The sequence below is a fragment of the Pithys albifrons genome, chromosome 14, assembly GCF_047495875.1.
Source record: "Pithys albifrons albifrons isolate INPA30051 chromosome 14, PitAlb_v1, whole genome shotgun sequence".
In the NCBI taxonomy this organism is placed as follows: domain Eukaryota; kingdom Metazoa; phylum Chordata; class Aves; order Passeriformes; family Thamnophilidae; genus Pithys; species Pithys albifrons.
The window spans coordinates 13,993,184-14,010,753 of NC_092471.1; the positions used below are offsets into that span (position 1 = coordinate 13,993,184).

General features: G+C 39.0%; 1 protein-coding gene across 6 annotated transcripts in view; it reads right to left on the reverse strand.

Annotated features, from left to right (window-relative positions):
- Window positions 1–17,570, reverse strand: part of AFF2 (ALF transcription elongation factor 2) — a 334,844-nt gene that overhangs the window by 227,910 nt on the left and 89,364 nt on the right. For all 6 annotated transcript variants that reach the window (XM_071569499.1, XM_071569498.1, XM_071569501.1 and 3 more), the window contains exon 3: window positions 13,640–14,530. In XM_071569499.1, coding sequence (XP_071425600.1) covers window positions 13,640–14,530 — 891 coding nt within the window. The remainder of the gene's footprint in view (window positions 1–13,639; window positions 14,531–17,570) is intronic.

Genomic DNA, 17,570 nt, shown 5'->3' on the forward strand with positions numbered 1-17,570 from the left:
GCTTTCACAATACCACAGCTCTTTGCAAGGTGGAACTGATAGTATATAGGAGGTAACTGAAGTTGGGCACAGCTTATCTCTCCTTACAATGGTTCTAAATCCACATTACTATGATCACTGCAAATAGTGAAGGTAAGTCACAGGAGGAGGCTAAGACAGCTAAGAAGTCAGTTAGGAGAAGAGCCTCCAGGTTTTCCAGTTGAGCAGGTGGGCACCCCTTCTGCTGCTCATTCCCAACAGCCAGAGTCCAGTATCCTGCACCTCTGTGATTTCCTGCCTTCCTTTTCCCCTTTCTAGGCCTTTATCTTTCTGTCATATCCACTACATGCACTGATGAGCTTTTCTGCTCTTCAACATATGGATTGCAGTGTCTCCTCCAGCTCCAGAGGCAAACAGCTCTCCTCCCTTCACCATGGGCAACAAGCCAAACTTTTCTCCTCCATCTCCCACACCACAAACCTGCACCTTTCCCCATGGCAGGAGAAACAGTAAGTGCTGGAAGCCATAGGACACCAACATTGTGGGCAAATCTGATCTTGCTTAATTTGGAGAGGGACTAAGTTGGAAAGTAGTTGTGGGAATAAAGAGCAATATAAGAAGTAATTGTATGATCCCACTCAGCAAGAGATAGACAAGCAATGCCAGTAAATTCAAGCCTTGAACAGAACACAGAACATTTAGCTGAAAACTGATTCCCTTGGGTCTCACATTTGGAGGGAGCACCAAAAATGACAATTGTTAGGGCCTGTGATATTTGTCTGTAATCAGGGCCAAAATCAGAAACCAGATGCAGTGAAGATCTCCACGTGGCTCTATGTCACAGGAGACGAGGCAGCAAAATATGTCATTCCTTCCCACTTTCGTCATGTGTGATCTATTGTGAAACCACAGCACTGTGCCAGGGAAAGCCTTTTCAGCCTCTGGAGAGTGTGGATGTAGATCTAAGTGCTCAAATGACTGTCTATGTGCTGCTTATCTTTAATTTTACATCTGGATTTGTGCAGATACACACACACACACAGAAAACTGATGAAAGCAGTCAGAAAATCATCATCTGTGAAGTCTGCAAAAGCTCAAGTTCACAAACACAGTACAGAAGACAACCTTACTTCCAGTGCTTTGAAGAAAAAGGTACCCACAGAAAGGGAAGTAAGATGAGATCTGCAAGAACCCCAGAAAGAAGAAACAGCCTGGTTCTGGAGAGGTCCAGACAGAGCTGGTAGCAGCTGCGAAATTCAGGTAATGTACCCTCAGCACATTTCAGGTGTTTCCATGTCCTCTGCCACAGGCTCCTACTGGAGCTAAGGTGTTCAGTTCTGGTTGCTCTTGGTTGAGTCTCCAGTTTTGTCAAAACAAGCTTTCACATTTTTAAGTGCAAAACTGCCTTCTGCCTGGGCTCCAAGTCCACTACTGAAACCAAACCCCTTTCTCTTCCGATGCCCCTCAGTAGCAACTACACCACCTCTCTGCTTGGGGCAGCCATAGGATCCCCCTGCTACACACCACTTCCACAGGCTTAGTCTCTCTCTCTGGACTGGTCTCTCACCTCCATCCTCCATTACAACAAAATATTCCAGGTAATCCCAAAGAGTGCCAAGTAAATACTCTCACCATTACATACAGGTTTGCCACCATAAAGAAGTTACGTTCAAGCAAACTTTTAATTAAGGGCATGGCACAGAGATAGCATCTCTTCTTTCTGTCTCTGGCTGTTGATTTTAAACCTGGAAATCCCACTCAATAAGGATTTCTGACAGCAGCAAAGTCCAAGGCAACCTGCAATAGAGCACTGTACTCTACTGAAACCCCTTAAAATGCAGCTCACTCAGCTCACTGCAATCACAACTGTCCTCACCATGCAGTGCTCCCTGTTAGCTAATGGGAAAAAGAAAGAAGTACAGGGCCTTTCCATACTTAGGATCCCAAGTAAACTTGGCCTCGCTAAAGGAAAATCCTAACAGTGGTTTATCTGCAGACAGTATTTTCTATGTATTTCACAGAGCATCAGAGGTGCTTGTCTTCTTGCTGCAGCTATTTGTTTTTGACCAAACATATTTATTGTGGCTAACGAAAGGGGAAATCTCTCTCTCTATTCATGTCTCTATTCTCTTCTGTCCTTCACCGACCTGACATGTGCCTCACCCTAGAAACTAAAATGACTAGAGCAGTCAAGAACATGGACAATTGTTCTGAGCACCCACTTCTGAAATCATGCCCGAGATTTGCTATGGAAAATCCCCTATACTACACTGTAAAAATCAACTCCCTTTAAACATGCTTAGCTATGAAGCTGCCTGTAGCATCTGCAGAAGCTTTCACTTCTCCAAGACCTAGAGAGTGCAGCCCATGGTGAGGAGAAGGCAGAGAGCCTTCCCCTTTCTTGTCACCTGCTCACAGAGCTGTTTACAGCTCTAACAGGTGAGCTATAGAAGACAGTTGCCCTTTCTATAATACTGTGAGAGGTCATTTAATCCCAGGTCATCCACTACCTGTCCCAGTGCCAGAGAATGAAGGTGTATCTGCATTAATAAGAAGCACAGCACAACAGAAGTCAATTGATGAAGAGAGTTGGTGCCAAGAAGACAGAGAACACAGGGTGTGGGTCTTGGGGGAAGGAGGAGAAGGGGCAGTGTGACACTAGTGCGACTTCTCCTGACCACCAGAGAGCATCTGTAGAATGTTACAGGCATCCCTGCAGGGCTTCTCTTGTTTTCCTTTAGTTCCTGTATCCTGAGACCACTCCTCAATGAGCCAAGGAGCAGCAACTGGGGAAGATCAGATCTGTTTCCAAAGTGTGCTCCTCAGATAAACTAAAATGCTAACAGAAAGGCACTGTTTTTCTTTCTAGCACCTGCCTCTTGTAACCAAGCCAAGTCGATAGTAATATGATATTCCTGATTTAGCTAAATCATTTAGCATCTGAAATCTGGTTGCCTATCTGAGGTCTTCATTATAGCTAAAACACTGGTTCTGAAAAAGTGGGATGAAAATTATAAGTAATGAGGCCATCTCTCACAAAATCTGATACTTGGGACTTGGGATTTATGGAACATAAAATACTAATAAAATAAAAACATTATTATCAAAATAAATCAAATATATTCAATATATCAAAGTATATTAAAATCTGTAGCAAACAATTTTCTTGATGAAATGCAGGTGCAGTTACATATCAATAAAAAGTGTTTACGAAAACAGCATTTGCAAATTCTAATTTTTCTTCTCCTCTGAAGAGCAATAATTCTCTATATCCCTGCTACATCCTACTCTTGCTTTCAGTCCTAAATAAGTCTTATTCAGACTGATCATTCATGGCCCAATTTTGCTTCTTCTAATCAAAATCAGAAAGTCTTAGTCCTCAAGGGGAATTAGTTGGATTACTCACAGCAGTGCCATCACAAAAGACTAAGACAGGTCTAGCCTGGCTGTATTTTACCATCACCTCTACATCCTATGGAGAAGGGTCTGCTTCTCAGTCTGGTTTATTTTGCTTTAGTACAGTGAATTGGATATTTTATGTTTCAAGAAACTGGCAAGAACCACTACATGGAGGGGAAAAAGCAATAGCACTTCTATGTAAAATTTAGTGGGACTTAAATGTATTTCTTTTTATTCATAATGTAGAAACTTGCCAAATGCATCCCTGTCTCCATTCCACTCTGCACAGTCATTTTCTATCTGGTGGTGGAAGAAATATTCATGACAATGAAAAAACATCAACCACTGGCACAGACAATGCATATGCCTTTATCAGCTTTTGGTAACTCCACAGACCTCAGGAAACTTTAATGATCACGTTTTCCTTTCAGAAATAGTGGCAAAGCTCTAAGTCCCTGATTTCCAAACATGGATCTGCAAACCATTTGTGGGCCGTGTCACCACAGTGTATGGTCCTTGCCATGAAACCATGTTAAATGGTGACCTTTTTGATCATGGGACTGTGAAGCAAATGATGTGGCTGCTAGGATAATTGCTTTGAATAAGAAGTACTCTTTTTAGTATTTCCCTAGCTAAATTTGTGCCATATTTCATGTCAATGTGTAACTGCATGTGTTGGCGGGAAGGGAAGATGTTACAATCTCTCTTTATTCCACTGCAAAATAAACTGTGAAGTTTTACTTAACAAGGAAGCTGCTTAAGAAAGCTACTCCTAGATGTAAAGAGAGGTTCAAAATTAACCATATTCAAGTGTAAGAGTAGCATGTAGAGGTATAAATAATATATCTTTGAGATGTATTTAGTTTCTAATGAAAGGAAAGTTGGGGTTTCTTGCCATGAAAAAGGATTAAACTGAGTTAAGGTTACTGATCAGGATGTGAAGACTTCATTCAAAATAATAAAATCCAAATCCTGACTCTCCCAAGCGACCTTTACGGTTTTTTAAGTTTACAAAGTACATGTTAGTGTTTTAACATACTTAAGAAAGATTATTGCAATGTTTATATTTAAAATACTGGCAAATGTAAATGGATGTCTGGGTATTTACAAACAGCAGAAGCAATTGCCAGCTTGTCCTGTGGATTTAAGTGTCACAGCTTGCAGTTCAGTGAAATATAACCCAAGCAGTTTACACATCTGGGGGATATAACAATGGGGAATAATTCTGAGGAAGTGTGCAAGGGAAAGCAGCATGTATCAACTGAAATATGTTTAGACTGGCAGTATTAATTGGCACTATTAATGGGGATTGAGGTTTAGAGACTATGATCACTGACTTCTCTCAGAGATCTTTGCAAATCCCAGCAAAAATAGGCTCATTATTCTGGAAAGTGGCTGAATCTGTACTTACCTTGCCTATTCCTCCCTCTGCTCCCCAAACCTTTTCTTTATCCTCCAAGTTGTTTAATGAATAGCAACCCTGAGCAGCACCCACAGGAAAAATCAAAATCTATCTTCTTTTTAACTTTCCTGCACTGGATATACACATAATCAACCCCACCAATGTGATCATGGAAGATCAAACTTCAACTGCAAAAAACTTCTTAGAGGTGGTTTTACATATTCTTTAGTCATGAAAAACAACAATCCCTAGGAAGAGAAACACATACTTTGTGGGGCAACAATGGTCTTTATCGTCACTTATGAGTGTGGTACCTATACTATCATAGATACCATAGATATCTCTGCCACAGATAAGTCTATTGCCTTGTGTATATTAATTTATTAGTATGAATCCTGTTTGTTCCATTTACATACTTAACCAAATTTATGCTATTCTGCTGCTCCTAAGACTCAGCATGAAAGAATGGAAAACAAACTTTGCAATGACCCAGCAGGAACAGAAAGGCAAAAGTGAATTCTTCTACTCACAACAGGAGACCTGGTGTTGGTAGTTGCTACATCATCCTGATTTTCAAAGGAGAAATTTTAAAACTTCCTTTGGCCTGAGATGAAACTCAGAATTTTTATAGTGTTTTTCTCTTGCTTTATTAGATGAGGCAACAATTCAATGTTTCTTTTAAAATGGGAAATGGTATCACTGTCTCTGCCATAAAAAACCTGGTTTAGATTGGTTTATTGCCCAATTTTTAAATGCACATTGCCACAGCATTTCAGAGGAGTGTATTTACATTTACCTTTCTAAAACACAGTATATTATGTTGCAATTAAAAGCCCACAAACTCAATCTGATATTTCTTCACTAATTTATTCCCAAGCCAATATGTATTTTAATGTTCCAAACTATTGCTAATTAACACATGGAAATATTTTAACATGGATTTTGATTAATTCCATTTAACAGTCTAACCAGTGCTAAAGCATATGTGGTATGTCATTTCTTTCTTTTGAGGAAGGCATTGGCATTAAATCTTTCAATCTTCCTGAGCACCAAATGCTAATTTCAGGAAGATTAAATAACAGACTGCTGCTACAGTTTCCTTTCTTTACTTCCCAGAAGGTGAAATGAACATATTTATGTGGGAGGAATTTCTTTACTGTACAAGCCAAAATACAGAAATTAGATTTTTTTTCCCCAACATTGCTAATACACCAGCAATCGTCTGCCAACTAAATAACTTTAACCTATATGTGCAGTTCGTGGAGTGTTGCCAAGTTATATGTTCAACTTTCTTTCACTCTGGGTTTTTTTATTAAAGTATTCCCATATGATGTTTTCACTTGCAGGTCCTAAATGCTTTTTCAAACTTGAATCAGAGATTGCCAGCTTACAGGGGGGTGGCTGTGGCCATAAAGCCACAAATGCTCATATAAGACCCTCCACTGATTTTCACACTTTGAAGGTATGTTATGAATATGAATCTTATTGTGTTGCTGTAATGCTTGAAATCTGAATATAATTCTGCAACAAACTAAAGCACGAAAAGCACTGAGGTGTGTGTGTGAGCACCTCACATGTGTAAGAGTGTAGGAAGACAGAGCAGGAGGAAGCTCCCTGATGGACCATGGGTTAATCACCTGTGTATCACACGCAGCTTCTCACAAAATGGGAGCTTGATCACCTTAGGAGCAGTTAAGCACCTCTTCTCTTGCCATCTCCCCCACAAAGGTGACCACACCCAAGTCCTATAGTTCCTCTTTTCATATGGTGAGCCCAGTTTCCCTGTCCATCCTCTGTTCTAAGGTCAGCATGTCCCTAGTGAAAGCCAAAGCAGAGGTTCACTGTATGTTCACACCACACCTACATCTCCTTCGTGTCCTCCACGCCTCTGCTGCATAAGTAATCTTTTCATCTGATTATTTCCCTAGGTCTTATTTCACTTGTTGCAACATTCTTTGTAAATCTCCATTCAGCTTGTAATACCTGCTGCTGTCCCTCTTCCTTTACCTTTCACTAGCTGTATTTCTGTCTCAGCTGCTGGTGTAACATCTCAACAGTGTTTTCTGTTTCATCTCCTACTACCTGTACAATATCCAACCACACTGCACCACTCTGCTGCCCAGATCCCCGGCATTTGCAAGAGAGCATTCCAGTTGTTCCTTACTGATCTACACCTACCAGATACAGCAAAGTGCAATTTTCTACTTGACTCCCATTTTCACCAGGATTAAAACTTTCTTCTCTGAATCTACATTTACACCCACTGATTTTCTTTATGCCTTTTTAACAGGTGTGTGTTGGGTGCAATGTTTCCATCATAATCACCTAATGAGCAGTGCTGTGAGAAAGTCAATTATGGCTAGGAGTGAGAGTCCCTGCTCTTGTTCAAGAAACAAAGGCTGTCCTGAGAAGCCCCAGGTATGATTCACAGCAGCTCTCTTGCCTGCACACTCTCCTGCCTGTTGAAAAAAACATCTGTCTTCAGTGTTCTCAGACTATTTAAAACCTAATTTTCTCTACAAAGAAAAGAGTAGAAGTTGTGGAAAAAAAAATGTGAAAGTTATGACATGAAAGAGAAGTCAGTCTTTAGGTAGGTTTTTTTCAAAGGAGCTGTGTGTTACTTTAAAGGTTGCATCAGATAAATAATATTTAACATAATAGATGGTAAAGTTTACAAATAGCCATTCACTGTAGCACAGAAGGCCAAACACTGATACACGAATACCTGCCCATCCTGTTCTCAGTAAGAAGGACGCCTGCTGTTTACCTGAAGGCTGGAAAACACATCATAAAACATTCAAATACATGAAAATGGCATTTTCCCATCTTTTCTTACATGAGCATTCTTTGTCTCACTGTTCACAGTAAATATATATTATATATATAAAAAAATATATAATTATATTTGCTAAAGCAGGTTATGTTCCAGAAAAGTATTAACAAGTAGTGCCAAGGCTTCAACTTGGTTAAACCTGCTAGGCTGGTCCTAGAATGCCCTTGTTAGCTGGCAACTAAGCAGACTACCAAGATCCAAAATCATCCTTTCTTAGGCATTTGTGTGCCAGAGGGATGCATACAAGATGCTGAAAAATTAGCTCTCCCATCTCCTGGTTATTATTCAAGAGTACATTACCAGTCAATATGAAGATAACACTTAACACTGGTTTTCTATAGTTTGTGATGGTTTCCCTAAATTAATGGGAGGAAGCAGAAGAGATGCAGTTTTAGTTATGGAAATATTATAACCGCCTTCCCTGCTCAGATACACCAAAGCACTGAGGACCAATTATCAGAATGAGAAACAGGATGAATAAAGTTTGCTGCCTTCCTTAAGACTAAAAAAAATCTTCAAATTAAACTGGCTACAATGACTTTGAGAGGTACCAAAGAGACTGATCCATAGTTATACACCAAATCCATTGTCAAAGTCATGAATACACCCTACAGTCCCCCTGCAGCTGTTAAATGCTTCCACATCTTTGCTCAAGCCAAACAAATTCTTCTACTGCTCTCCCTGAAGCCTTTCAGGCCATTTTACTTTGTGACATTTCATAAGATGCCAAATGAGACAAGCACTTACTTTGGCACTGGGAATTTCAAAAAGGTTTGAAAAAAATAAATCACTCTTCAAGACACCACTCTTAACAAATAGAGGTAACTCAAAATTCACCGAGACCTTTTTCTTCCTTCCAGCAAGACAAAATTAGGAGTAGCTTAAAAAACAAAAACCTACTCACAAATGCACAATGGGAAAGAATCTAACTCTTCCTTCCCCAAATCAAACACACACAACCAGCTCTTTTAGCCCCACCTATTCCAGTGGCTTTAAGGGCTCTGTTCTAAAATGCACTGGTCACAATGTTTCAAAATCAGACCCTAAATATGGTTGTTTATGTTTGATTTGAAATAGACAAGCTGTCCTCTTGCTATCCCGGGCAAACAGCTTTGCTAGCCATTGCCCAGGCCATCGGACAGTAGCCTTCAAAAGGCCACAATAAGAGGTCTTCAGCCGAGTGCTGTCATATGGTCTTCATTTAGAAGTATCACAAGAACATTACTTCTCACAGTATTTACAAATTAAAAACACATGGCTGTAACCTCTAATACTGCAAGAAATACTGCTCTTTGGGTTTGTTTTTGGCCTCAGACTTTTGAAATATGAACCAAGCAAAGGGAATTCAGCTTAATGTGTGATTCAATCCATTCTTCTTCCAAGCTCCAAGTGTCTGGGGGACAGCTAAAGCTGGCATTTGAAAAAAGTGATTTGCCCACAACTATGGTAATGTACCACAGTTGGCAACTAGACTAACATGTATATCAAAAAGGGGTGAGGCTGCTTAATTAAAGGCATCTACTTTCCATTCAATTAAGAAAAAAAATACAGTATACTAGCTTTTGTTCCTATAAAGAGTTTTATAAGTCATATATAAGCCTGCACTATTTAGGTTCAATCAATATGGTTATCTACCTGTCAATTTTTCTTGCTCTTTAATGCAGAAAGAGAGCAGCCTTTTTTATAGCTAGCTCAGAAAGCACTGAGCTAATCAATACATGTAGCGATAACAGGATGACTTGAAACACGTAACAGAAGCTTATCACTTTGCCATATACTAAACCCGTCAAAATATTTTCCTAGAAATAAAGTGAAAATAGAAGTTCTCCATTTTTTCTTACTGAAGTGGGTGGTGACATAGATGTCGTAGGCCTTTTGGATTTGTTCCTAGCTTTGTACTCTCAGGAAAATTTAGTACATGAGCATTTGTTACTTTGTAGAAACATGCAGCCAATTCTGTAGAGAGTTTTAAAAACTCTGCCTTGAGAATCAAAAATTATCTCAGTTGCTCTTGATTCCTCACCCCTAACATTTATTGGAAATCCATGCATTGTTCTGTGGGACTGTGTATATGGTTTTGCAGGAATGCAGCTTCTGATGTTCCCACAGATCTTAAAACCCTTTGCTTTACTCAGCACTCTCAGTAATTTGTGTTCAAGCCCAATCTGAAAAGTACAGGCTTTCTTTTAGCCATCACCTGCTGTGTCAGTCCATTTGAAATAATTTGTAAGCATCTGATTCCTGAGGTTTAAATATACATACATGTATCAAGATTCTGGATTTTAAAGCAGCAGAGAGAGGATCAGCTGTTATTGTGGTCCCTAACCTCTACTTTTTTGAAGAAATGCATAGGATTTAACTACAGAGTTCTCTTCGAGTGGCAAGTAACAATCATGTGCCATCATACCATTTAAGCAGGTGGAACTCCACATAAAACAAAAGCTCTTTGCAATATTCCAGGCTTGCCACAATTTACCAAATGTTAAATGCAACTTCAAAATTAATATATGTGTGCACGTAAGTATGCATATAAATACAGACTAAAGACATGAGAGTTAATAAGAAATGAACAGGAAATAATGTTTACAGCTTGAGGTCTTCTATCATTTTTTCCTACCAGTTTTAGCTCCACAGCTATTGTTATCAACTCTGTGTCATGAGATCTGGTCCATTTCTGCATGTCCCCCTGAACTCACAGGATGTCCCTGTGGCTTCCCAGTTCAGAAAGGTCGGCTTCACAGCTCCTGAACCTCAGAGGGCGCCAGGTCTGGGCACTAGTGGTTACTCTGGGTTTTGCTCGGGGACCAAAACATAGAATGTTTTACCTTCACCCTTGGAAAACAATACTGATATGAAAAAGAAGAAGTTAAAAGAAATCAAAAGGATCACAAAAATCACAAAGAAAACCTTTAGGGTAATAACCAAAAGTCTTCAGAGGTTCTGCTATTCCTCTTTACCAGAAATGGCCATGCATGGTACAGTCAGGTCTGAACTAGCTCTGTGTGAGGGAGTCAAGATCTAGAAATCACACAGCAGCATCCACTCACGGGCAAGGACCAGTCCACAGGTGATAGGAGCTTCTAAATCTACATCCTGACGCAGCCTGGAGAGTCTGTGTGAACTTACTGTGAACATCTACAAACTCAAAGCACTAAACCACAATCCATCGCAGAGCGGAGACACGCCAGCAGCAAGGCATTAACAATGTTGTCTACTCCAGAGGAGCTGAAAGATGGATGGGCATCTCTGAGGGCAGAATTGGGCCCAGTGAATGAGCAAAGATTCTTAGAGCAACACCTCAAGTGACACAAATTATGTTATAAAATTGATCACTTCCTTACACACAGCAGAATGCTTTCAGGGCACTCAACATCCCATTCCATTAAGCCATGATAAATGAGACCATATTTCCACATCAGTCTGAGCACTTCTTTTAAAGCTACTTGTTCAAATATTTGGTTACTTATTCCCCTTCCCCTCCTAAAGATAGTGAGAACTATCCTTTTCTTTTCCAAGTTTGCATGTCCAAATGGGTTCCACTACTTCAGGACCATCACTTAGGAATCTTATTTCTTCAGAGAATTCCTTGTCTTAAGAGGGAAATCACTGAAAACCATTTGGTGTGCAATCTCTATGAATACACTCAGCAACTTGAAAAAATGGACTCAGAAAAACCACAGTGCAAATTATGGAGAAATGCCCCCAAAAAGTAACTCTCCTACTGCTTGAAGAAGATCACCACCACCGCCTGGAACACTGTTACATTGGAAATCTGTGGAGCAGGAGCAAAATTGTTTCAAGCAGATCACTATGGCTCAAGGTGGCTAGGGAAGGTTCATAAATTGATAAGCACCACCAAAGGATCATAAGCCTCCACATCAATTGTATAAAGATTACAACAGAGCCACTCACTGCAGTCATTCTGAAAAGGTTATGGGTTTCACAGGTGTGCACTGTCAGTTCTGATTAAGCTTAAACTAAACCAGTTATCTATAATGTTGGATTGGAAGGAGTTTTATTGCTGAACGCAAGGTAAATCAAATTCAGGATACACATCTGTGGAAAAACACAGAGGGCCAAAGTTCACAGTCCTGACACAGGTGGGAAAATTTCCAACCCTCCAAACTCAGGAGATTTGCCTGAAAAAGATCCATCAGTCTGGCTATTGTCCTATGTTCTGTCACAGAGAGGAAAGTTATTTTGTCACAGCTTTGGGTTTTCTTTCTTTCTTCAAATTATTGTTCACTCTCAACACAAACTGCTTCAGGATTATTATCTACACTCATTTCTAAAGTGCCTAGAGTTTACCATTTATCTGAACATAAATGAAATTAATTACACACCTCTACTTTTCACTACACAGGATATAAACTAAAGTAGCAACAACAAATTCATAATACAATTCTTCATCTGTGTGACTAGGAATCTTTCCAAAAACAGCAGTTCACATCAGAGGTTCTTAAAACCATGCAAAAAGACTATGGGTTAAATCCTGCACCCAAAACACACTGCTAACAACTCAACTGATTTCACAGTGCCAGGATTTCACCAAGAAACCAAGGAATTAAAAAATGCATTCTTAATAGTTGACACAAATTGCAAAAGGTACATTTTACTTCAAAAATATTTTGTATTAATTCTGCACTTTAAAGTGGCTCTATTGACTCAGTGTTAATAGCTGGCGAGAGTGAAAAAAAGTATTTGCTTTTGCAACATCATTATTTCCTTTCCATGCAATTATTTACTTGCCAAACAATGCTAGCGACAAATTGGAACAGGCTCTGAAACCATCTACACCAGCAGATTTTTAACCCAAGGTAAAAATAAACAGAAACATCTGTAAAGTAATCTTGCAGAAAGCTACGTTTATTAACAAATACATTTTCTAATAAAACACCATCTGCAAGCAACCCTCAGCTTCCACTTGATATAAATAGGCCTTTTACTGTTTTCAGATGCAGTTCCCAGAAAATTATTCCAAGCTCTACTGCAAAACACATCAGTCTTTGTTGCTGCCTGGAATGTTAATAAATAACATCAAGTTTTTAAATAGTCAAACAAATTATTGGCTTGAAACAATTATTCCAATAGAAAAAGCTGACCTTTTGCAATAAAGTGGTTTAAGAATGCATCACTCCTCATTCCTAGTATAAAAAGAATATTACCAAGCAGGGAAATATTTTTGGGAAAACAGAAAAGTAAAAAACCCATCTTGCAATTCTGCTCATACACAGACTGTAACACCTTCCTTGGAAAGGTTACCGCTTTAGAGACTCAGAATAAGAGAAAAAGTATACAGAGTATAAATAGTTCAATTCGTATCCTTATTATACATTTCTGTTTGGAATAGACATGAATATGAGCCACCTAAAATGTTCCTCACAGGACTACTGTACTGACCAGCAATACAAAATTCAACAGCTTAAACTGTTGGTTGCAGAGATTGGGACTGAATCCCAGTATTAAGAGCTCTTCAAAATGCATAAAAGCTTCAATGGGACACATTTTCATAAGCATTATTTAGAACTTAAGTCATATTAATTCCACTAAAAGGAAGAAGAATTTAGCAAACTCTGCAAATAAAGTCCTTACTAGGAGGACTGTTTAGCACCACTGGAATTTGAACACTGCCATTTTTCCTTAGAGTTTAGAACAGCAATCTGTCTGTCAAACTATCTCCTAACTGAGAATGCAAGATTGAAAATTGCAGATGAACTGAGATATTAGAGTTCCCTGTCCAGAACCAGTATAGCTGGCATACATATATTACACCCAGCAGAGATGTAGCCTTTTAATATTAATCATAAACAAGCAATGTTAGTATTCCAAACGTGCTTTAAAAACTACATTAAATATTGCTACTGGGACTATCACAACAAACTGCCAAAAGAAGTCATGCACATTGTAGAAAAAGGAATGTTTTACACTGTAATTCCAGGAAATGCAACTGCATATTTCCAGAGAAAAATATTTAGTGAATGAAATACTTAAGCACCACTAGAGAGAAGATATTTTAAACTACTTACTTCACTAACAGGAGGAATGTTGAGCTTTGGTACTTTGTTCTTCGAACTAGGTGTGTTCACTTTTCCTTCCAGCAGTGTTCCAAAGGACTGATTTCCATATCCACTCTCAATTTCTATTGGGGGTTTCAGTTCAGGTGAGTCATTGGGTACCTGGTCCTGACCATCCATAGGCCTGACATATGCTGTAGGCTTCTGCTGGACCATGCTGTTCTTACAGTGAAGGCCCGGAGGGAAATTTTGAGTCGAAAGACCATTGTTTGCAGTTAACAAAGAGGTGGAAGGAAGTGGAGAGCCAGGACCATGGCCTACAAACTCCAGCTCTGTGGGTGACTTCGAATGACTGTTTTCTTTGTAAGTGTGTTCTCCAGGTGCTGACTTTGCATGAGTATGCCTCCTTGAATGTGAAGACGCTGCCATAGAATTTGCATCCTCAGCTCCTCCACTTTTATGCTGCTCACTCTGACAATTATAGAGGTCTTCATACCTGCCCTGTGACTGGTCATGGGAAGAGCTGTGCTTTGTCCGACTCTGCTGACCACTGGATTGGCTTGGCTGGGCCCCACTAGAGTTGTGACCACCACGTGTCCAGTCTGTCCTCGACTTCCTGCTGCTCTGGTGAGTGTGGAGCAAAGTAGAATTTGATGACAATGAAGAAGGCGGAGGCATTGATGTTGATGAGTTGCCGCTGATCTGATGAGATGGGATCATCCTGTTTCTCGGTTCTGGAAAAAAGTTCTGTTCATTTTTGTCGATGGGTGTCTGTGGGACAGAATTCTTTGGGATTCCTACAAGGTGGCTCTGGTTGGAGTGGTTGGTTAACAGATCCTTCATCTCATCATAATTTCCCAATGTGTTCTGGACACGGTTTGCAAGGGCGTCGCCTTTATTTGTCTAAAATATATATAAAAAAAAAAGCCAAGAAAAGCGTGAGTAAATTCCTGATTTACAAGTTACTGCTCAGAATAGTTGTCTTAGAAGATGGCAAATGTTAGCTGTTTAATGGTGTCATGCTGACATTTAATTAAATTTCAATTATGTTTTGCATATGTTATGTAAGAAAAACCTATCAATAACTGTGTTCAAAGAATCTCTTGAAACAGGCTTGCATCAGTAACACTTGTATACTGCTTCCCATTTTCTTAAATATGTTCTCAGAAAAGTGTTTAAATTGCATCAGTTATGGATGTTAGGCTCAAAATAAGATGGGTTTATGTCAGAGATGTTGGGCTTGTACATTTTATATCGTGTAAAACACGAACGTGCAATTACTGGCTACTGAGCATTTGAATTGCAATCTCACAGTTTATTTAAGTATGTTATTGCTCTATCAGCCCCTTGACCCACAGTCCTGCCATAAATAGAAACTGGGTAGTCTGTAACAGAGCCAAACTCTTCACTTCAGATTAACTCCAATTACTTTTCCATAGAAGGTTTAGTTTGACCTGAAGAATCTACCATCTGAATCCACTAAAAAAAAAGTTCTACCCACTCAAATGCTATGATAGCTTCAAATAAAAGATAATTCAAAAATATTTTCTCATAGAACATAAACAGACATGATTGCCACATTCTTAAGCACAGGGATTCTTCCGCTGTCTGCAGTCTGGTTGTATTTTTTAATCCTGATTTTCTTTGAATTCCAGTAATTATTAAATAAATATTGACTCATTTGCGTTTCACTGCTATTATACTTTTTCTTTTGAAGTATGAAGTCTCCTTTTCCCTTTCACTTGTAAAAAGCTGGACAAATAAGCTGGAAGCTATAATTAATACTCAGCTAATTTCCTTTCTCTTCCTGTTTTAACTCACCCCACGGAGACCCAAAGCACCAGCCTTCTTACTGACCTCTCTGTTCCACTGAAATGACCAGCAGAGAGCTAAAACATCTTATTCCCCATGCTTATTACTTTACAAGACTCAAAGGATAAAAACAAAGCAAAACCATAGTTCCTGTTCAAGCAGATAGTTAACTTCTACAGTCTGGAATTAAATGTAAAAGCTATGTCATGATACAGCCAACTATAATTCTACTTATGTTTGGGTTTTTTGGTTGTTTTGGTTTTTTTTTCACTGAGTAAAGCAAGTAGTGCCACAGTCCACCAGCACCTTAACACCAGGTCTTAAAGATAGGGAAGGCAGGACTATAAGCTTGTGCTTGGTTAGGGAGTGTCACAGTCCTGGACAAGGGATCCTACCATCCCTTGATCCCATTTTCCTCAAGTATAAGCAGAAGTTTGAGTGATGAAAAAAATTCAGGCATGTATTTCTCCTGAAAGATCTGCTTATATTACCCACTGACGAACCAGTCAGAAGATGAGAAAAATACTGCAGAAAGATTTTCTTTTTTTCCTTAGTACTGCACATGCCATAAAAGAATGTTGAAAAAGAAGATAATAAATGCAAATTTGCTTTTGCTCATCCTCAGGGATTGTAACATATATTACCACTGCACTGAGGCAGTGATTTAAAAATTAACTGTTCAATGTTGTTCTCATCTATATACATTTTACCAGTGCTCCTAACTGACACAGTTAATAATCCCAGTTGTGGAGAACCACGAATCACTTTTATTCACTAACAAAGTCCCTAGGTTGGTCATTTTAGTGGCAAAAATTATATTCTAGCTAAGCCAAGAATAAGGTCTTTGTATATGAGCAGTCTCCTTAAACTGAGTTGCACAATGAGTTGTTTGGGCAGCAGCCAAAACCAAGCTCTCTCTGTTCAACCCCCAAATTTAAAACAAGGAGATTCCATTGTGCTTAAGGGCCCAGCAGGAATTATGATTCGAAGTCTAAACACTTACATACTTGTTCTGTTTCCTCTTTCCCCAAACACTTTAACTCCTTATGGGATAGCACATGGAAAGTTAAGAGTATCAAAAAAAGCCTGACCACCAACCTTTGCCTCTGTGGTTCACTAAACTTCCAGGGTGCATTTAGCTTATTTTTCAGAAAGCACAAGTTAAAAACAAAAAAGTACTGACAGCAAATCATCAGTGAAACACTTCAACATCACAGAACATTAAATGGTGCTTGTCTAGATTCTCACAGAAGGAATCAATATTTTAATTTGAATGGAGAACTTTTCAATCATTTTGTGTTGGATGTATCTGATTCTCTCAACTTATTTTCTTTTATGTGTCGCATAATGATAAATATAATTTTGATATTAACTCTATTTGATGCATAATGTTCACATCACAGGGATAAAAGACACTGTAGAAATGTTAGGTATGATTATTATTTGCAGTCATTTACTGGAAATATATTTACTGAAAGCCATGGAGATGAAATTATTTTAAACATTCTTAGCATATTTTAAGTGCACTAATGCTCATATCCAATGGCTATTGAAGTCAGTGGAAGGATAATTACTCTCTTCAGGGCATTTGGACCAGACCGCAAAGTAAAACACACATTATGAATGTGAGTGGTAATCTGACTTACATCTAAATAAAACTAGAGCACACACAACTAAGATCAGATTTGTGTATCACAATCTGAATGAGCTCAGGAATGTAGTGCACTGCAGTATCTGCATTTGAGACATAAGGCATAGCGTGAATGTTTTTATTTTATTTCCCCAACAAATTCAGCGCTCTCATAGAAGCACAACATTATTGACAAGCCTGGATACCAGCAAGAGAAACACAAAATCCAGTCAATTTCTGGTTGCTCTTTGTTACTTCCAGATTGAGGACAATTTTTACCTTCATATTCTGGATAATTGGCTGATTTCTAAAATGAAATCTCTCTATACCTTGTCTTCTGAACAGCATGGCCAATCACAATTTTGTTGCTATCAAGGAAATGCAGCATTTTGAGTATTCCAAGGCATAAATCATACGCCTAGTTTATGACTTATGGTTAGTAGCCTTCCCCCTCTTTCTAGGCTCCTGTTAATTTAGGAAATACACATCTTCCTGCATTTG